Source organism: Scomber japonicus, chromosome 21 (genome assembly GCF_027409825.1).
Source record: "Scomber japonicus isolate fScoJap1 chromosome 21, fScoJap1.pri, whole genome shotgun sequence".
Classification (NCBI taxonomy): domain Eukaryota; kingdom Metazoa; phylum Chordata; class Actinopteri; order Scombriformes; family Scombridae; genus Scomber; species Scomber japonicus.
Genome location: NC_070598.1, coordinates 11,978,552 through 12,000,451, shown reverse-complemented (window position 1 = coordinate 12,000,451; position 21,900 = coordinate 11,978,552). Strand labels below are relative to the sequence as shown.

The window sequence follows — 21,900 nt, the reverse complement described above, 5'->3', positions numbered from 1 at the left end:
CTTCACAAAAAGTAAAAATAAAGCATGTTGCTTCATGGTTTAGCTCATATGAGAGACAGGTTTTCATAGATTCTGCAGATCAGACTGAGTTTCAGGGTGTCTAAATGAGTTTTCATACCCACAAAAAATATGTATGGAAACATTTAAGTTTGTTTTTTGGTTTGAGAACCAGCTGGTGTGAATATTATAGTTCCCAAAAATCAAGAGCAGGTTTGCAATGTACACAGTATCATAGTCTGTGAATTTCCTACTGCAAATAGAAAGCTTCTAAAATAAACACTTATGTTTCTTCTCTGAAGAAAGTTCATAACCTACAGATTTAGGGTTGCTATTTATAATTGTTGTCATTATGCAGCTTTAATCCTCATCCTACCAACTGATTGAATAAACTACTTAAAAAAAAACCTTTATAGCAAAAATGTCTTATCAAAACATTATTAGTGATATGATTAATGTCATTAAATTAAACCAAACTTTATTATTATTTAGATCATTTGCATATAACATAAAATGAAAATGTATAATTTTCTATAGGCTAATACAATTTTTAAATTCAGTAACATCTTAAATATTAAAGAACGAGGAAAAAACCCTCCTCCTTAAGATGTAACCCAACATTTTTATAAGAAGCCTAACTTTAATTTAAGTACACATTTTTTCTCAGTAATTGTAACAGATTACAGTTTGTAATTAAATTACGTAACGCCGTCACATGTAACTACTTACCCCCCAACCCTGGATGAAAATAATACTTCTGGGGGTATTAAGGTAACTTTTTTTTTTTTTTGTCTGCCTCATCTCAAATATTCGCATGCTATCTGTGAGGACAATTATGATCAAATAAAAAATAATTAATTATTTAACAAATTAAATTATCTTGAATTCGAACTTTAAGTTTTTGAAAAATATTAATTAATTATTTTACGGGCACATGTTTAAAACACAGTGGAAAAGTGACTTTGTAGCAGCTTGAGGCAGTTATAAAAACAAGCTTATGAAACCTGATGTTTTGTAACAACGTGTCTGTGAGCGTGAGCCAGTCAACACAGAGCAGACGCACCGGAGACGCAGCTTTCTGAGACTCTCTCTGAGCTTTCTGATACAACTGCTGCTGCTGCTGCTGCTATTATTTATAAACGACCAGTATGTCTACCTCCCGTACAATCATATGTTTACTGAGAAATGACCTGCGACTCCACGACAATGAGGTAAGTAAGAGTGCAATGCGAGTTCATTTATCTGATAAAAAGCTATGTAACGCTAACTTTAAGATTTAAGAGCACATTTAACCAACAAGTGCATACGTTCACTTAAGTTATGCCTATAAGCTTGTATTTGCTGTATTAACGCCATTACGAGCACATTTTAGCTTTGTTATGTATCTCTTTACCCCGGCTCCTGTCTAGTTGGTAACCCCAGACCCGCGATACGCCACGAAAGATCTCAAAGATCTCGCGAGAGTTATCGTTTTAACTCAAAACCATGATCTTTCCCTACCGTTAACCAAGTGTTTTTTAGGCTTAAACCTAACCAGCGTTGCACAGCGTTGTCACAGCATAAAAGCATGCATAAACACAATTATTGTGTATGAAAAATCAACACGTACAAATATCGCGAGAGTTTCGCACATATGTGGTTACCATTTAGACCACGACCACCAACATCAAGCTTCTTTTTTTCTTTTTTAAGTTGACGAAAACAATTTAAAAAACTTTATATGTACACAGCGGTATACATTCTGGGTACATATTTAAAAAATACAAAGAAAAGTGAGTGTATATGTAAGAGAAAATGTACACATTACAACCAGAAATTAACGCTAGGGGGATGAGGATCTATATAAAGAATTGTATCACAGCTCAATGTGTTACAGTTTTAATTGCTTTTGGTTTGGGGGAGTATGGAATTCAATAAATGTATTGTTTGATATAATTGCTAAATGCAATATAGCATGGTTTCTTGTAGGTTTACATTATGGACATGGAATTTGACCATTATAATAAGAGTTATCATGTACAAATGAGAATTTTTCTGTTATTCTCCATGACACCAAGCTGCTCGCATTCCACCAGCTGAATGAACATCACTTTAGGACCAAAAACCTGATTTAAAAAAAAAAATTATCTTAATTTTTGAATTTCATCACAATGGCATCACATCTCATATGTCAAAATACTTTTCCTGACTTGCACTCAATCCCCATTTCAGAGGTTGAGCTGCTAAACACAAGATGTCTCATACTTTCACTGTAAAGTCCATTTTCTGTGTATGTGCCCTTTTTCCACATCACACTTGTTAAAGTTGAATATGGGACTGGAATTGACTTCCAAACTATTTGTGATGCCACAAATCCTGCTCATCAGCCCACGCTTTAAAATTGGATTTTCAATTGGCCTAGACATTTCAGCTTTTCTGTCCACTGTAAGCAGATGAATGTGAAAACAGCCTTCCACTGTCAAACTCTGGACATACCTCATTCTGCACAAACATTTATCTGAAAGAACAAGAAGAAAATCACATTTTGAGTGCAGGGGGACTTTAATCTTTAATAGAGAGTTGTAATAGAGCTCAAGTGTTATACCTTTAGTCATCCATGATCCATATTGTATGATAGTGATGCCAAACTTATCAATATGCATGACTTCCTAGTTAGACTACAAAATTAAACACAGAATTTTTAAAATAAAACTGACACTTGTTATAATGTGTTGAGCACATTTGACAATCAAGGCATATTTTAAGGGATTCTGTATTAAAGGAAAATCAGTGTCACTGATAAATGGAAGTTAAAAGTACTATTTTACATAAATGTGTATTGTTTTTTTTAGTTCAGGTCAGTATAACTCATACACTCATTGGTATGTTCTCATACAGCTTTTCCACTGGGCTCAAAGAAATGCAGAGCACATAGTCCCGCTGTACTGCTTCGACCCCAGACATTATATGGGAACCTACAACTACAACCTACCAAAGACGGGACCTTTCCGCCTGCGCTTCTTACTGGACAGTGTCAGAGATCTCAAAAACACACTGCTCAACAAGGGCAGGTAAATAAACTGTTGTTCACTGACTGATCCTCCTGTATATGCTCGTAATTCATGTATCCTCTACTGCTTTACTGATTTTACTTTAGCTCTTCAGGTCTACCTTTGTTGCAGCAGGTATGAAGATGGCCATGAACTCATGTCTAATGTTACTGTCACACACAAGCTTGATGCAGACGTTTTCCTGAGCTCTCTTAGATTTTATTGATACAGATGTCATCAGGACAGGATCAGGACACACCTGGGCTTATAGGAGGTCATGTTTACATTAACCTGTCTCCTGCACACGCTGTTCCCATAACTAAGTCTGGTCAGCCAGGGGGAAGTGGCCAGGATGCAGCTTGCCTGGGATGGCATTCACTGGGGCTTACTTTGTGTGTTTATGTGTGCGTGTGTTTGACAGCAACCTCGTGGTGAGACGGGGTAAACCAGAGGACGTTGTTGCAGACCTCATCAAGCAGTTAGGCTCTGTTAGCACTGTAGCTTTCCAGGAAGAGGTAGTTTTATACAGTCTCTTCTCTTAATACTGTTAATTATGACTTCTGTATTTCACTGTTCTGTGATTTCTGACATCGCTGACCCATCATGCCATCATGTTCCAGATAACTTCAGAGGAGCTTAATGTGGAGAAAAAAGTGAAGGATGTCTGTGCACAGATGAAGGTCAAAGTTCACACCTGCTGGGGGTCGACACTATACCACAGAGATGATCTCCCATTTCATCACATGTCAAGGTAAGAGGACACACTGCTCATCAGAGACAATCTTGACAGTAATGAGCAATATTGGTTGAAAAGTGCTAGAAATGATTTGAAACCTTTCATTGTGGTTGTTAGGCTGCCTGATGTGTACACTCAGTTCAGGAAGGCAGTGGAGACCCAGAGCAGAGTACGGCCTGAGTTCCCAACCCCTGAGCAGCTAAAGCCTCTCCCTTCAGGGCTTGATGAAGGAGCTATTCCTACTGCAGAGGACCTGCAACAGACAGGTGAACACTGATTGTCTTATTGGCTCAATCTAAACAGTTTAATTCATATAGTATCTCAAACACTTACGTTTTCATTTTCTGTGACATTGCAAACATGATCTTTGTCTGCATTTCTGTCACTAACACAAATCCCTGTACATTTGTTTTATATGCTTATATAATTGACTTTTATGTAAATGTCTTTACGTGCTGCTTGCTTATAATTGCTCATTTTATGCCAAACCATGCCTCTATTAAGTTAATCCACACTGCCGCTGTTTTCAGAATTCAATAGGCAAACTGCTGAGCACCGATTTCTTCATTAAGTTGCAGCCAGCAGACAGGATTTATATCCATGAACATGATTAAGCTTTCCTGATTCTGTGCATCTTAAAAGACCAACTTGTAACATTTAGTGGCATCTATTGGCAGAAATGGAATAAAATATTCACAAGTATGTTTTCATTCGTGTATAATCACCTGAAAAATAAGAATAATTGTGTTTTTGTTACTTTAGAATCAGTTCTCTTTTTATCCACATGAAGAGCAGTTCCTTTTCACCATGTTGCACCATCATGTTTCTACAGTAGGCCAGAACGGACAAACCAAATATCTAGAGAGATCGCAGTCACAGTAGTAGGTCCTCCTACATGCTTGGAAGAGGAGAGGAGTATTTAACTGGTTGTAATATGTAACTTCACTGCTAGATGACATGCTACACACTGCTTCTTTAATGGATATCAGGGGATGTTTAATTTGTGTGAAGGAGTCTGATGTTATATGTCCTTTTCTTGTTATATTTCATAGACCCTGTGGCTGATCCTCGCTCAGCCTTTCCCTGCACTGGTGGAGAAAGTCAGGCTTTGGGCAGACTTAAACACTATTTCTGGGATACGGTGAGTGTAACTCCCCACACTTGGACCCTAGTTACTGTTTATAAAGTGGCAAAAAAAAATCTCACATGGTAATATACTTTGTACTATGTGGGTGAAATCAAGATATGTTTTCTGTTTTCTGTAGGATGCAGTTGCAACCTACAAGGAGACACGTAATGGCTTGATCGGTGTGAACTATTCCACTAAATTTGCACCTTGGTGAGTGTTATTGTGTCATTTCCTCTGCTGATGAATGCTTACCAGCAAATAATGCTCTCTGTAAGTTGTATCTCTGAATACATCTCTAATTGTGCTGCACTGGCATTCTGCAGGTTGGCAATGGGTTGCATTTCACCCAGGTATATTTATCATCAGATCCAGCAGTACGAGAGGGAGCGGACAGCTAATCAAAGCACATATTGGTGAGTCTAAACACAGAAAAAATACAATACAATAGTTGCTGAATATAGTAAAGGCACAAAAGCACTTCAACTTCCTTCCAAATGTTAAGGTCATGCTGTCTTGCTGCAATAAATCAGCAGCAGTTGAACTCAACTGAAAGCTCTCCAGTCTCTGTAGTTGATAGTAATCTGTAGTAGTCTTGTAGTATGAAGCTATTTTAGTCACAAATATATGTATTTGTCTCTATTTTCTGAAAACCTTCACTGTTTTCTTGCAGGGTTATTTTTGAACTTTTGTGGAGGGATTACTTCAAGTTTGTGGCTGTCAAATATGGCAACAGACTGTTTCAGCTCAAAGGTAAAATGATCCGAGGTTTCCAACTTATTTTCTTTCCCTATGATATTTGAATGTAAAACTCATTTCTTGGTGTTTTTACATCAGGACTTCAAGACAAGTCTGTTCCGTGGAAAAAGGACATGAAGCTTTTCAATGCATGGAAAGGTTTGGACCATTTTGTTCACAAATATTCCTCAGTAAAAGTCAGTCTGTGTCTTTAAGAGGTGCATTAATAAAGGTAAAGGTGTTGTAACTTAATGCATGTTATTTCATTTGTGGTCACAGAGGGACGCACAGGAGTGCCCTTTGTGGATGCCAACATGAGAGAGTTGGCAATGACAGGCTTCATGTCCAACAGGGGGCGTCAAAATGTTGCCAGCTTCCTCACCAAGGACCTGGGCCTGGACTGGAGGATGGGAGCTGAGTGGTTTGAGTACCTTCTGGTAAGTGACGTAGCGCAGGTTTTAAGTCTCTATGGAAGTCTTGATATCATTTGTCTGTTCACCATTTTTTAAATTTTCCTCCAAAGGTTGACCACGATGTCTGCAGCAACTATGGCAACTGGCTGTATAGCGCCGGCATAGGAAATGACCCAAGAGAGAACAGGAAGTTCAACATGATCAAGCAAGGCCTCGACTATGATAATAATGTATGTCTGTGTAGCATGAATTGTTTGTTTCACTTTCCTCCCTTTGACATTTGTCTGTAGCATGCCACTTTCAGCACCACTGCACAAAATATCTGATTCACATGGTGATGAAACCAATAGTAATAGAAAGTTTCAATTTCATTCACTGAGTTAATATTGCTGTGTGCTGTAGGGTGACTATGTGCGACAGTGGATTCCTGAGCTGCAGAAAATCAGGGGAGCTGATGTTCACACACCTTGGACCCTCAGCTCTGCTGCGTTGTCACATTCACACGTGTCCCTCGGTGAGACTTACCCCACGCCCATCGTCATAGCACCTGAATGGAGCAGACACGTTAACAAGAAACCGGTGGGTGTTCAGAGAAAAGGGAAGTGGATAGTATGACTATGTGCATTTATCCCAAACAGTAACTCCTAGTTTTAATTGTGTATTATATGAAACCTTGCAGTCTATTTATATAAAACAAATGTTTTTCTCTTGTTCATGAGATCACTTAAAGGTTAATTTTTTTTTTTTTTTTTACAGAGTGGTTCAGGACCTTCACCAAGAGGGAAAAAAGGGCCATCTCACACTCCTAAACAACATCGGGACAGAGGCATAGATTTCTATTTCTCCAAGAGCAAAAACCTGTAATCTATGTCAAAACAAATAGGATGGAGGATGGAAGCTCCGATGACTCAAACGTGGACTGTTCCTGTAATTTCTATGTTGACACTAATGTGTCAGTCGAGGGAAGTTGTCTGATGATGAGGAAACTGAGGAAATGCACGTTCCTACTTTGGCTTGAATACTTGAACTTGATTGATGTGCAACTAGTTCTCTAGAAAAATAGGTCTCATGATGTCCACTTCCTGTTGTGTTGCTGCAACTGTTAAAGCCACACTGCGGTTTTTTGCTTCCGCAGATCAGTTTTAACAATCTTTCTTCTAAAAGTTTTGGTGCAGATTATTTTTTCTTGCAATTGTTTTATGCCTGTTTTAATATGCATTCTTTTTTATACTTGATTACATTTCTCAAGGTTTGCCTATCACAGGCAGTTGCACAATAAAATGACAAAATGGGAGAGTTTTTGCTCAGTGACTCAGTGCTCCGTAATGCAGTAAATTATATCTTGTCAGCATGAACTTGAATCTTAGTTGCTTTGTTTCTATTCTGCATTATCAAGCGAAGGTGGAGATCCATGTCATGTCATGTCATGTCATGTGGGGAAGTTATGAATGCAGAAGAGAAAAAGGGACCCAATCAATTTAACAACTATCTCTACTGTTGAAGAAATTTTCCTGAAATTCCCACTGCACAAGCCATTTGTTCAATCAATAAAACAGTGCTGTGTCATCATTTGTCAGACCACCACTGCTATAATGCCAGAAGTGTACAATGAATGAACACATCTGTAGTTAAGGCTCTTTCGTCCCCGCCCACGTGTGACGCAATCCGCTGCAAACACCACTGACATCACTTCCGTGTTCCAGTCAGGTAGGCTGTGGGCTCAGGATGTAACTACTTTCAAGCACGTCGTCTGCTTGTTACTATGTTTCCTTTCTCGTGCTTTAACTAAAAAAAACAAAGACTGATCGTGTTAAAAGGAAGTTTCTAGAAACTTTCAAACATGGCTTGCGCAGATTCAAAAGTTGACTTCGATACGATTCCTCTTATTGCACTTAATGTCACTTGTCGAAAAAAGTTGGGACTTTATCTGAACCCCAGAACCACAGTGGCCTCGGACTGGATGGCTGTTGCAGAAGTCATGGGCTTTTCTTACTTGGAGATCAAAAACTACGAGGATACAAAAAACCCCACTCTGAGGATCGTGGAGGATTGGCAGGTTCGGACTGAAGCCACAGTGGGAAAGTTGTTGTCAATCCTAACGGAGGTGGAGAGAAACGACATCGTAGAAGATCTCCGTCCTTTGATAGGTGAGTTGAAGTAGTGTGGAGTTTGTTTTGAACATTAATGCTCACTTTGTTAAGGGAATAATATATAATCGACACCCAGAAGTTTACTGATGAGGCTTGTTTTTGTCCATCCTGTCATTTCACCAGGAAATGATTCATATGTCAAAATTCCTTTATTGCCAAAATACCACATACTGAAATGTGGTCAACAGTGATTCTAGATTTATTAAAGAATACATTTGTCTTAAAACAACAATCAGGCCCCGAATAAACACTGACATTTTTTAAATAATTGTACTCATACTAATAATTAGATTCCTTCAGAATTTGCCTGGGGACAAAATCTACAAGTCTTCTTCTGTTAAAAAATGTGTTTTAAAAGTTTATCTGAGTCTAATATGAAGCTTCAGTCTTCCAAGTAAGTAATGTCAGGTCAAGCAGATATGCCACTGTCACCTTATGTCACTGTCTTATTATTAGTACCAAAGTTCCTCTTTGTATTTCTATACTTCCACCACAGTTAAACAGGGAAACACAAAGAGGGAATTTGATACCAAAAAGACTAAATTTGTCAGATATTCTCTTGATATGACTATATGACTGACTCAGACTGCTCAAGACTCATATAAGCTTCAAATAAACCTTCAAAGGCATTTTTGCACTAAATGACTGTGGACTGCACTGTGGAGTTTCGTTTACATCTCGTAGGCTACATTGAAAACACATTAAGGGGATGTTTTAACAGCCAGTATTGAAAGGAGGAATGATAACATGAAAGTAAACCTCTTTCAGTGTTCATATGGAGACCTGCGTACTACTACTGACCTGGGTCTCTTCAAGTCCAGGCTAAAACGCACTTTTTTAGGATGGCTTTTAACACCTAGTAGTATGACACTTTTATTTTATTTTATCTTATTTTATTTTATTTTATCTTATTCTATCTTATTAGATTTTGTTGTATTTTATTGCTTTCACTGTTATTTTATTGTTTTTAATTGTTTTTATTTTTCTCTTTATTTATTTATTACCTACTGTAAAGCACTTTGGTACACCGCAAGGACTGTTATAAAGGGCTGTATAAATAAACTACATTACATTACATTACCTGACTGTTGGTTTAAGACTGACCTGGAAAAGTGTGTTCAGAGTAGTTGTTAACAATATTTCCTCACATTTACACTTAAAACGCATTTTGCAATGACTTTGTCCACTTCCTATAACATATAACCCTAACCCTATAACATATGTTTATATTATGTGCGTCTGTCTGTCTTTGTGTGGTTTGCTCATACTGTTTACTGTAATGTATCAGAGGAAGATGTCAGGAAATACTGTGCGTACCAGAAGAAGAAGGAGGCAGCTGATCCCCCAGTTCAGGTTCCTGTAGTGGACAGCTGTGTCCCTCGCACCCCTGAAAGGTGTGGTATCACCCTGGAGGATGACCCTGAAGGTCAGTATGTTAGACAACTCCAGTAGTTTTGGTCTTTTTGTTTTTAAGAAATACAGACAAGAAATACAAGGTAATGCCGTTATAATTATGTCACTGCAAAAACACATGATTCATTTCAGTCAATTCATCAAAGGTCTCTTTATCTGGAAACACTTCACAGGTGCCGAAAACAACATTGATTACAGCTGAGTTCCATTAAGCAGCAGCAGTTTCAGAGTCGTTATGTTGTACATGCTGCTTCACTGTCACACTTGTTTAAAGAACAGAGCCATTGCTAATATTATTAGAGATACTTGTACTACTATGACAAGGTAAAATGTCTGCTGTTAAAAATGCCCCTTGCTTCTCTCAACAAGCTTTATGACATTGTTAAGAAAGAAATGGTGGCACTTCTTACAGCTTACCTTGTCCTTCCAATATAATTTTGGTCAGAAATTAAACCTTATACCAATGTGAGATGACACATTGGGCTGTTGTATTATAATGAATAGGATCAAATAAAGTGAATGTTATAACTGATTTATATTAATTTTTAGCTAATATGCTTGTTCTGCATGACTTTTGTGTGTGTGTGTGTGTGTGTGTGTGTGTGTGTGTGTGTGTGTGTGTGTGTTTGTGTGCACATCTGTCATTTATTCAACACCATGAGTATGCATAAATGCATAATAAAGTATGCATAATGAGTATGAGTATGCATAAAAGGCTATATTATGCATGAGTATGCATCACAGCCATTCTGTAACTAATTCCATGCTACCTCTCAATTTGTTCTTTAGAAATGACACCTAGATTTGACATATTAGTAGAGCTGCAACACTTAATCGATTAATAGATTATTCAAGTGACAGATAATGAATTGGGAACTTTTTTGATAATCACATTTTTATTTTTGTTCTTTTTTGAGGAAAGATGCAAAAAATTTATTTGGCTTCTTAAATATGAGCATTTGAAACTTTTCTGATTAATTAAATGGAGAAAATGATTGGGAGATTAATAATAATAAAAATGATAGTTAGTTGCAGCAGATGACTACGTGACTGTGTAAAGCAGTTATATAAAAAAAAAGTTGAGCTGGAGATGGTTAGATTAAGTTTATTTGTGGTAAGGTATCACACAGGAAAAGCTTCAATTTATCTCCTAATCTGAGAAGTCATCTCATGTTTTTATCACTTATGTCACACTACCTCTTTCCAAAACACTGTACAGTCTTGTGGTTAGGTTTTTATGTTTATGTTGTACTTCTGTGGAATATATTTCATTTCAGGTGAAAAATATTTTTGCCCAGTTTATTGTGTGTACTTGTTGCTCTTATGCAATACTGCCCTTGTAAGGATAAATATAGTTGTATTATTGAATTTAACTGGAACTCAATTGATTCCAGGTGCTCCTGAGCTGTTTGATGCCTTCATCTGCTACTGCCAGAGTGACATCGAGTTTGTCCACGAGATGATCCGAGAGTTGGAACAGACGGATCACAATCTGAAACTGTGCGTGTTCGACAGAAATGTCCTCCCAGGCTCCTGTGTTTGGACTATCACTAGTGAACTCATTGAGAAAAGGTGAGATACAAACGCACAATAACATGGATGCTATCTCATGTTGATTCATTCTTTAACTTTACTTTACCTAGACAATTCTAGGTCCAAAAACACACTGATACATCTAGCTGAGTCTAATGCTTGAACACAGATTAGTTCAACACAAGCATGGTAAAAGCAATGCAATGTCACAAGATACAGAGATGGTGTGTCATATATTGAATGTTTGATTTCTGTGTTTTTTAAATATTAATTACATGTAATACAACTGTGCATTTATATATAGTTCTGATGCAGCATAGACTGCTGCACAAACAGTTATCAAAACTGATGTGTATGTTGCCTTTCTAATAACGCAAATGCAATCAAATATATTTTACCATCTGATTGTATATCATTAGTCACAGTGGGTGTCAAATAGAAATGGAAAGGTCACAGATTAATAAAGACACAAAAGTTTCAGTCATAGTGGAAATCTATTCAGTTTCATTTTAAATGTACAAAGCAAGAAACCAAAGTTAATAAACCTCCCTATCACACTCAACTGAAATTAAATAAACTGTTTGTGACCATCTGTGCAGATGTAAGAGGATGGTGGCTGTGATCACAGATGAATATCTTGAGAGCGACGCCTGTGACTTTCAGACTAAGTTTGCTCTCAGCCTCTGTCCTGGTAAGTTAAATTGTTGTCATGTTAAACAGCTATATCTTCCTTTTACTGACCTATGTTTGTGTGTACATGTTTCCCAATGCGTGACTAACCTGTCATCCCTATTTGCCATTACAGGAGCTCGAAGTAAACGGCTTATTCCAGTGGTGTACAAGTCAATGACAAAACCCTTCCCCAGCATCTTACGCTTCCTCACCAAATGTGACTACACCCGGCCTTGTACACAGGCCTGGTTCTGGGGACGGCTGGCCAAAGCTCTTTCACTGCCATAATTGTGGACCAGGCAGTTTAGAGTTGCCTTTTTATTCCATCTAATGGATTATGTGTGTCACGCAATGCCCAAACATGACAGGTTTACCTTTTTGTGCTATTGCTTGTGATCAAATCCAGCTGGCTTATGAAACCACTTCTCATTTACTGTGTCTTCATTTTATGTTACTACATGGCTTCCCTTTGAAAATGACATAGTGGTTACTGAACATTATTATGATGAAACTCAAATGGCACAACGATACTGAATATCAGAAATGGTTCTTACTGCACACAGCTGTTATTTAAAATTCAAGAATACTGAAGGTTATATAGTATTTATTGAGCTACATTGGTATCTTGGTATTCAGCATGTACTAAATGCTCTGTGAACATTGTGGATGCTTTGTAAAATGCTCTTCGGGCCACTTCCTCTTTTGAGTCAACTTCTAGATGAGATTAAAGATTCAAGAGGAAGCGATATTGTGATACTTTCACAAACTTGCAATATTTTAACTGCCTGTTGACACCTGCCTTTCTCTCCCACGTTCTCTGTCACATATATTTACATTTGATTCTGTATTTTTCTATGGTCTTAATAAAAAAGTGTGTTAATTCTATTGTGTGAGTGAAATATCCTAAAATTAAGTTTAACACAGCTTTTACAAGCTTTCTTTTATTTATAAAGCATATGTGCAGTCATCAGTGTTGGGGATGATGGTGTTTATTTAATAATTTAATACAAAATAAATTTAAGTTAGTTTCTTAGAAAAAATATTAAAAAGGGCCTTACATCTAAAGTCAGACCTTTAAGAGTTTGCTTAGGAAGAGGTTTTTTCCTCATTTTGTAATATTTAACATGTTACTGAATACATATATTGCTATTTCTAATTCTTAGAAATCAACCTTAATTGAAGACACACATAGGCTTAAATGGTGTCACAGTACCAATTAAGCCCATGTCAGACTGTTGACTTTTCAATTCAACTCAAATGAGAGCCAAATCTTACTTTATAAGAAATGATCTCACTTATAAGTCATGTCAGTATCCACGAAAAACACCTGAACTTTTTGGGGCTTAATAGATACGCTTACCCCAAAAGCTGAAAACATTCATTAGAAAAGTAATTAAATGTAACTAGTGACATTACTTTGATTAAGTCATTGAAATAATTACATTACTTATTACATTTTAAATGGGATAACTAGTAATCTGTAACAAATTACATTTCCAAAGTAATCTTCCCAACCCTGGCTGTCATGAAATCACAGTGTTTCTCCAGTAAGTGTCGTGATTGTGCAAATCCTACGTGTTATTCCGTTCATTGCCAGTGGTGGCGCTACTGGATGTAATGAAGAGGGAACGTGAACTGGGGATTTACGCCTTTTATTGGGTTTTTGTGCCCTAAATTTAGCCTGTCAGGTAGCACTTCACAGGCAGTTTAACAACTAACTATGCTCCACCAGTCAAGTTGTTTGGATTAGAAAAGAACTGTGAATTATGGGAGTGGGTTATGTCATATTCTTGGCGAAAGAAAGATGTTTTTTCTGCTACATGGCAGCAATATAATACCTAAAAGACCCCATAAAGGGAAAAGAGTGCGCTAAACAATGACAGCCCGCCATTAGACGTGTGGCGGAACCTTAGCTCCTTTCTTATCCCACATTTAAACACTCTTTGTAGTGTTTACAATACTTAGACATCATAAATAAGCACCGTCATCCATAGAAAAAAGCTTCTGTCTCAATCTGTCTTCACATTGCATTTCAACGTTGGCCGTTCACCAACCAATGTATTTTCGTCGTCACTGACAACAGCTCAGTGTGCAGTCTGAAGTGCCACACCCAACATGTCCGCCAGGAAGGTCCACATTAGCTCAGTAGGAATGCGGTGGGCGGGGCTGCTAGGCTAGTGTCAAACTTTGGGAATGACAGGAGTGCTGCAGGATTCGCAAAGAAGGGGAAGTGTCGCCCTTGTTGGTGCTGTTTGGACTACTTTGACATCTTTTTACGCACGGTCTTTGGATTCACCACCTTTTTTACACATAGCACGGCCTCAACAGACTCCTCAGCCATGTCGGAGGACCTGAGCTCCCAACCGTGGTCCATCAACAAAGATGATTATGAGCTACACGAGGTGATTGGTATGTGATCCGTAGCTTGTTAGCTTAACGTACTATTAACTGACTATCTGTGAATTGCCGCTGTTAGCTCACTAAAAGAGGGGTTGGTTATTACCCCTAACATTAGCCGTAGCGTCTTTGAAGTATGAAAACGAGCAGAAGGCATCTTCTTTTTCTTGAGCTAGTGTTGAGTTCATCGCATGTGGCGACCAGGCAGTGCCAGCCGGGCGGTGTTGTGCCTTGGAGTCAAAGGAGTGTCTCCAGCGAGAGCGGCCACTCCGTCCGCCGGGGCTATGCCGAAGTAGTAACCGAGCGCCAATAACGTTACTGACTATTTGCTGGAAATAAACCGCTTTCATCGGTTATCCGTGTGACTAGCTAATTTAATAATTTCATTAATGTGCTCTAAATAGAGGGCATCCCATGTATGATATTATATGAATATTAACTATATCGTCAGTTTTATAAATGTCAGTCAGTCTAGTTAAGACGGAACCCAACCGGCACAGTAGAAAATACATTTTGAATAACATATTCACAATTTCATCCCTTTTCTATAGGAAAGACACATTATTGTATTGTTGCACCCTAAAGAAAAATGTCAGCCTCGTAATGGTAGATAAACCATCTTAAATTTATACTGTGTGAGTTCACGCCCATTTTCAATTAGCATAAACTCAAGCACAGGACTTTTCCCCAAAACACTGTTGGTCCAGTGATCATACTTCATGGTCCTTCCCAGAGTAGGGTATTGTTTTGGGCAATTTACTGCCTGAATTAATCCAGTTACGCAGAACTCTTTGGAGAGGATTAATCAGTATTATGGGGGTGTCAAACCGTCTCCCTCACAGAAAACTGGAGACATGTAATAAATTGTGGGGTAACATCACCAAATATGACTTCTTTTTTTTTTTTTTTTTTTTACCTTGTCTGGGATTTAACCATTTCATAACAAAGTAATTGCTTTGTATCTGTGCCCAATTTTCTCTTTCCACTCCAGTGTGATAGGAGGCGTATTACACCTTTTCTCTGCAGTGTCAAACCTCGGAGAGTCCTGAGCCGGCCTGAGGGATGACAGCTTTTACTTGTGAAGTTATGAAATGCCCCACCCCACAAATATCTGACCTACCTCGGCTGACTTTGTGAAGAGGGAGAAGTAGAATAAGAAGGAGTGTGTAACATATAAGCAAAGTATTGTCCTCCCAAATCACTTAGTTGTGCCCCTGGTTTACTTTACCCAAGCAGTGCATGTTTCCTGTACATTGGAATCTGTGTGTTTATAGAGGGCCCATTCTGCAGGCCCTAAATTAACCTTTTTGTGTACTTTTCAGAGAGTTGAATTTAACCCATTTCTACATTTCCCCTTGAATTTCTTGGAAAATTTGATCTGGGGTACCACACAAGATAGCACACTGCAATTTAGCATACACACTGCGATAAAGCCCCTCTTGTATAGAAACCAGCTCTGTGGCATTTTCTTACGCAATATGTCACACAAATTGTCAACATTGGTTTGAAACTGGTACGGCTATTTCAAGGTTGGACTGCAGCGTGCATGCATGCATGCTTACTTAACTTAAGGCTAGGAGAAGTGATTGATGATGATTATCAGCTTAGCTTTGGAAATGAATTGTGCAGTTAGCCCAGTTTCTTTGCCTAGTTTTCTGAATTATACGTGGTCCTTGAAAGTAAATGAGCTGGTCAACATTGTACTTCGTCTAAATTAGCAGAACCCCTTGTGTGAATCTGTGTCCTCAGGCTCCGCGTGAACACAACTTAAACAAGAAAACTCCTGTTTAGCATCTGCTTCTGTTCATATTAAACCTTGCCAACAGTCCTGTGGAGCTCTTTCTCTCTCTAAGTCTTCTTTCTCTTTCTCTCTCAGCACTCACACAGTCATTGCTTGATTACCATACTACCAACACAGCTTTTTCAGTCTCAGTCAGACGCTGCAGTTTCCTCTTTTAGGCCTACTACTAGATCAGTGATTGGTTCAAATCAATGCCATCTTTCCATGTTGCATTAAGGATCTTGTTAAGTTCAAGATGAGGAAAAACTATACTGGGGGCACACTGATGCACTCTTCCTGTTCTTGTAATGTAGACTGAAGGGCGGGGGGAGGAGGGGGGGTGGGGTTACTCGGAATTGAAATCACTCTTTTCCTGAAGTTACTGTCCTGACATTTGTCCTCAGGGTTTCCCTCAACATACTGCCAGGAATTTAACTTGAGTCAAGGTATGAGATAGAAACCTCAATATTTTGGATTCCCAAATAAATTGCTTAAGTTTTAAAGTTTGCACTGTGGTGTCACGTTTGGACGGCACATGTCCGAGGTTGCTCCATCGGTTAGGAGTGGGTTGTGGTGGTGTTTTGGGGTGTGTATTTGGGGAGAGGGTGGATAAATACAAGCACAGTATTGAGTGCTGGAGATTACCAAAATATTTCAGGCTGCTGTGTGTATTTGAAAGTAGAGCTGAGCGATTATGGAAAAAATTTAAATCACGATTAATTGAACTTTTAACCTTGATTACGATTAATTAACGATTATCTCCACCCTTGATGGACAATTATGTATTTTCACAGTTTCTTTTGTTTTGTATTTTACACTGCTGCCCTCACACGATGTTTTGTGATATTTTTGTACATGAGTATCTTTAGGGAGTGAAAATAATGATGTTTTAAGGTGTGTTACTGTCGTTAATGTCTAGTTTGGACAGTTCATATAAATGGATGCAATCTTTTGCTGATTGCAGTGCCAGCTCAAAAGGTGTGTCTCTTCATCATTACTTAAGGCATCAACAGGTAGCCATCAGTCAATACTGCTGGTAAAAGCAGGAAAGGGTAGTATATGATGACTGAGCAAGGCTGCTTATAGCTCTGCTCAGCTGGGAATAGGTGTTGTGAGGATGGCCCTGCCCGTCCAGCATGCCCAGTAGACCTATTGTTTTGGTACCTTCCCCAGGGAAAAATGACTTGTTATTACTTGGTTCACATCCACTGTTGTCACCACAGTGAGCATTGGATCATACTGGAAAAGAAAAGTACAGCTTGCTCTCTCACTCTGGATGAGACTTTGGGTCATTCATATTGACAAAACTGGATCGGAAACTTTCTGCTCCAACTGTTTGTATCCACCGGCAACCATGTTTCCTCCCTGTTGCATGTCCTGTCCCTCAGTTGGTTTTTGAAAACTGATGATTGGGTTCAAAGGAACTTACCACAAGAGCACGCAACCTTCTGCCTCACATTTCTCTCAATTAAATGTTCACGTCAAGGTTTAAGCCACATTAATTGTATTGTATCTCCGGATATTGGAGGAGTGCACGCAGGGAGGCCTGACTGCAATTGCAAGTCATGTGTGACATGTCTTTGTACCTTTTTAAGTAATGTGTGGAATGTCAGCCAGGTATGCAGAGGAAATGTAATCAAAAAACGACTGACGTCAGGCAGACTGGCCCGGCGAGGGCAGGAAAGACAAACTGAGTGCTGCTGCCACACTGCTGGTCATAACTACTGAAGGGGGACATTGACACAGCCCTCACGTAGTGACCATTAAGAAGCTAATTCCAAGCCAAGCTAATCTGATAAGATATTATTGTACGGGCACGATGTACCTTTTTGCGGTTAATGAACTAGAACAGTGAATGTTCTGTCTCAACCTTATCAAGCCCTTTTTGACCAATAACTTCGCCTATTCATCAGGAAAATGATGGCCCCATAATGTGAGGTATTATTTTATTCAGGGTCTGTATCTCATGAGAAACAGTCCATAATGACTGTTGAATGAAACCTTGATATTAAAATGGCCTCTTGGTATTTTCATGGTCTTTAAACAGTTCTAATAAGTGTAACTAAAGCCTCTCATTCTGTTTGTTATATTCCTCTGTGTTTTGCTATCTTGCTTATTTATTAGACTTCAGAGAGACACACCAGAATAGGAGGAATGCAAACATTCTTGTACTTGGATGTTGACTCCCAAAAGAGCAAACATGGCAGCCTGATGATTAATAGCAAGTCCTCACCAGAGTATACAGGCTCAACAGCTAAGGTCATCATTACCAAAAAGCCTTACTCTTGCATGTCACATTCATACATTTCAGGTTGTAGTATGATGCCCATAAGGCTTCCCATGTAGAGCTCCACTTGTTTTGAGGAAACATGCTTACAGAAAACATTGACTGCTTTTCTAAAGATCATGATTGTTTTGTCAATGTTATCTCCCACAGAAGGGTTTTTTTCACGCTGCCTGCAACTTTTTTCACTGTCTGGAGAGGATGTGTTCCTCTATGTCTAGAGAGTGCTCTAGAGATTGCTGCACATTTAATTAAAACTGAACATGACAAACGATGATACATTTTTACAAAAGCCCATTTATCTAAACTGTAACTACTGAGTGAAACTTGAATTCAGAGTAACTGGAGGCCTGGATATTTGTGAAACTCAGCCGCATTAATAAAAGAAAGACAAAACTAGTGATCAGTACCAGATCATAAATAAATACTGGGATAATTATAGATGTAAATTACTGGAAACAAAAAAAAAACTGTCTTTGGTTTGTAGATATTTTCTTTTAAATGTTTTTTTTCTTTCTAATACACAATCACACACACACACAAGGAAAAAAGAACATCTCCATAAACTGCAGTTACTTTAGTAATGTCTATTTCTAAGTTTTTGTAATTACAGTCGACACCATTAAAAATGAAATAAAACACAGAAAACACAAAATGGAAATCAACAAACAGAAAAGCTTACATAAGCCTCTCGGTCACGTCAACGTGCCACATTTTCAGCTGGCAGCTGGATCATCTTCATTTGATTTTGTCTAATGTGGTAACTTAATATATAGATTTGATTTAGCTGTCCACATTCAAAACAAGCTCAGACTATTTTTTTGGGTGTAACTGGAAATAGAAAAAGAAAAAATATAGACAAAGAACTTTTGAAGTCGTTTTTATACTCGTATTTGTGAAAAGCTGAGTCCTATTTTGCTCATATTTTGTTGATTTATTAATTAATTTACAAAAAAATAAAGGCTGCGTATCAAAGGCCGCTCGATATTCAGCTTTTATGTCTGTGCCAGACAGTTTATTAGATTAGATGTTGGCCTGAGTTTCTCAAAAGCCCTGGCACCACTGCAGCACTTCTCATTTGCTCTTTTACGTGCTTCCTCACATTCTCATGATAAGGATAATGATGATGTCAGTGAGAGTCAGTGTGAGGAAATGTGATGATGTGTGGCTCATCTTATACGATTTTCTGTGACTTGTGTCTATTTAATGCCTTATAATAAAGTCTGCTTCATTACTCTGCGCGCATCGTGGAGTAATTACCTGATATGCAGCTTTGGGTTAGAGCCTCAAAGGCCTTGTGAAGTATTGAATAATCATGTAACTGGATACAAACAGTAGGGACACAAATGCTCAGCAGGATAACCTTGTGCTAAGCTTGGAAGTGGCAAATATCAAAGAGTATCGGATCTATATCAACTCAAGGACCCAAATGGCAGCTTGACTGGCTTCTGCAGGTCTAAATGGCTCATGGAGACTTGGTGCCCTCTGACCTCGTCCTGCTGCAAACCCAACAATCTCCCCCCTTTTTTTTTTTCCATCCTCTCTTCACATAAGCACACATGCTCTCCAGCTTGTCCAGCCACCCCTGACGACTGGCTGTTTGTTTGTGTGGAGGAATTTACACTCCACTGTGTACAGGGCAACTGGCTCCCTGCGGTCCAGCTGGGCTGAGTGAGCTTCCCATCACTGGCCCACCTCCAGAGGTTTGTTTAGTATTGGTGGAGGTGGAGGTGGAGGTGGGGGGGCTTTAGGATATATTTACAGCATGATCAGCCCCTTGGTTTTGAGCAATGGTCAATAGATGGTACCCACCAGCTGTTGGAATACGTTGAGATATATTTGTGATGATTAAAGTGAGTCAGACTGTCAATCTGTTATTGTCAATGTCAATGTCAATGGATTATTGGAGATCAAGAGTCAGTGTTTAATCTCATGTTGAATAGCTTTATCCTGTATTATTCTCTGCTTCACTCACACAGCCTGAAGTTGTAATTATCTAGAATGAAAACAGTTAAATAAAAAGTGGTTACGTCTTCAGGGACAGCTTTACTTTTTAATTAAAATCAGGGAACTGTTTTTTTTTTTCTTTAATATAGCCCCCCACCTTTTTTTTAAACCTCCATACACTGCTGGCTCAATGAAAACTCACAAACAATGAGCACTTTGTTAATATTTGGGCAAGGCTAAGATGAGGGCAAAGGAGGTTAGGAAAAGCTTACTGGAGGGTGGACTAACACTCTTCCACCCACCAAAGCGTCTTGCCAGAAGAGAAAGCACTCCTAGCATCTCTTAGCGTCACGTATACACCGGAGATCTTGTGGAAACAGCCGTGTGCGTGTGAACGCATGGCGTTTTAAATAAGAGCATTGAGGGGGCAGTGAAATAACCTCACACGATCAGGAACAACAGGCCTTCCTCTCCTGGGGAGGATTTCACTCAGACGATCACACATTATTCAAAAGAAAGATTAGCCCGCTGTTGTAGGATTTGAGTTTCTATCAGATTGTAGTCTGTGTGTTGTTTGCTAGTGCATCAAATAGTTGGAGAAGATGGCATAGACTTCCCAGTGTTGTTATGACCCAACATGCTGCAAAAGCACATAAACTGCAGTTGATTGTTCCCAGGTCTTCAGAAATTGCACATACTGTATGTTAGCTTGTTTAGTTTTACTGCATACTGCTCTATATGACTGCACATATTAGACTTTAGCCCCACTTATAGAGCTGCTGCTATAAGAGTCACTGTGAGGAGATGTTCCAGTGTGTGTTTTATCTTATTTTAAAAGATTTTTTGTTATTTTGTGTCTTCATTTAATGCCTCATAATGAGGTCTACATTGCCAGTCTGCATTCCCCCTGTGTGCATCATAGAGTAATTACCTGATATACAGCTTTGTTAGAGCCTTAGAGGCCTAAAGGATTGAATAATCAGGTTCCAACACACTGCAGTGTTCTGCAAAGTCTTAAAAGCACAGGAAACGGTGTTGTTTGAGTGAGCTGTGACTGTGAGCAAAATCTTTACATTGTGCCAAGAGTATAAAGTCCAGGAAAAAGGAGACATTTCCAAACTGCAGACTTTGGTCCTGTCTGAGATGAGCCTCAGGAGATGTGCTTGGTTTAGCAGAGTCACCGGCCCCAATCAGACCTGCTTCATCAGGCGGGATTTGGAAAAGCTCATTCATAATTGATGACGGTTAAGCTGTACCGAAAAGAAATCGGATGAACTGTCAAAGCAGAACTCTCTTTAACTTTCTTGAACTCGGGAGGACTTTATGGTAATGGGTAAAAGTTAGGTTTATAATCCTATAGTATAGTAATCATGGTTTTTGAATGTAGAGGAGGGGGTGGGTTAGAGAAGAGGCATACAGAGCCTAAGGATGTGACTATAACTTGGATTGTACGTGTTTTATGTAACAAACCTGAGTCAATTCTCTCTGTTTTTAGGGAGTGGAGCCACCGCAGTGGTTCAAGCAGCCTACTGTCTACCACGCAAGGAGAAGGTGGCCATCAAACGCATCAACCTAGAGAAGTGCCAGACTAGTATGGACGAACTCTTGGTAAGACACACACACACACACACACACACACACATACACACACACATACATACACACACACACACACACACACACAC

At 38.8% G+C, this 21,900-nt stretch overlaps 3 protein-coding genes across 3 annotated transcripts in view; all 3 read left to right on the top strand.

Moving 5' to 3' along the window:
- Positions 1-1,056: 1,056 nt before the first annotated feature.
- Positions 1,057-7,129, top strand: cry-dash (cryptochrome DASH). The gene is made up of 14 exons (XM_053342427.1): positions 1,057-1,208; positions 2,875-3,047; positions 3,448-3,541; positions 3,647-3,777; positions 3,880-4,028; positions 4,815-4,903; positions 5,028-5,101; positions 5,215-5,304; positions 5,562-5,641; positions 5,726-5,785; positions 5,906-6,063; positions 6,150-6,269; positions 6,442-6,618; positions 6,796-7,129. The coding sequence occupies exons 1-14, from the start codon at positions 1,146-1,148 to the stop codon at positions 6,901-6,903; spliced, it is 1,566 nt and encodes a 521-aa protein (XP_053198402.1). The 5' UTR covers positions 1,057-1,145; the 3' UTR covers positions 6,904-7,129.
- A 641-nt stretch (positions 7,130-7,770) lies between these two features.
- myd88 (MYD88 innate immune signal transduction adaptor) lies at positions 7,771-12,677 on the top strand. The gene is made up of 5 exons (XM_053342428.1): positions 7,771-8,186; positions 9,478-9,615; positions 10,997-11,174; positions 11,735-11,826; positions 11,941-12,677. Exons 1-5 carry the CDS (start codon positions 7,880-7,882, stop codon positions 12,093-12,095), a joined length of 870 nt encoding a protein of 289 aa, XP_053198403.1. The 5' UTR covers positions 7,771-7,879; the 3' UTR covers positions 12,096-12,677.
- Positions 12,678-14,023: 1,346 nt separating this feature from the next.
- oxsr1b (oxidative stress responsive kinase 1b) overlaps positions 14,024-21,900 on the top strand; it is a 36,328-nt gene continuing 28,451 nt past the window's right edge. Inside the window, exons 1-2 of the mRNA XM_053342611.1 lie at positions 14,024-14,216; positions 21,711-21,823. Coding sequence (XP_053198586.1) covers positions 14,147-14,216; positions 21,711-21,823 — 183 coding nt within the window. The 5' untranslated portion in view covers positions 14,024-14,146. The remainder of the gene's footprint in view (positions 14,217-21,710; positions 21,824-21,900) is intronic.

Bases quoted from the DNA above. Each gene is read 5' to 3' on its own strand.
- myd88 (XM_053342428.1), top strand. From the start codon at position 7,880: ATGGCTTGCGCAGATTCAAAAGTTGACTTCGATACGATTCCTCTTATT. The intron at 8,187-9,477 runs GTGAGTTGAAGT...GTAATGTATCAG, and splicing joins AGATCTCCGTCCTTTGATAG to AGGAAGATGTCAGGAAATAC. The intron at 11,175-11,734 runs GTGAGATACAAA...CCATCTGTGCAG, and splicing joins AGTGAACTCATTGAGAAAAG to ATGTAAGAGGATGGTGGCTG.
- cry-dash (XM_053342427.1), top strand. From the start codon at position 1,146: ATGTCTACCTCCCGTACAATCATATGTTTACTGAGAAATGACCTGCGA. The intron at 3,048-3,447 runs GTAAATAAACTG...TGTGTTTGACAG, and splicing joins ACACTGCTCAACAAGGGCAG to CAACCTCGTGGTGAGACGGG. The intron at 6,064-6,149 runs GTAAGTGACGTA...TTTCCTCCAAAG, and splicing joins AGTGGTTTGAGTACCTTCTG to GTTGACCACGATGTCTGCAG.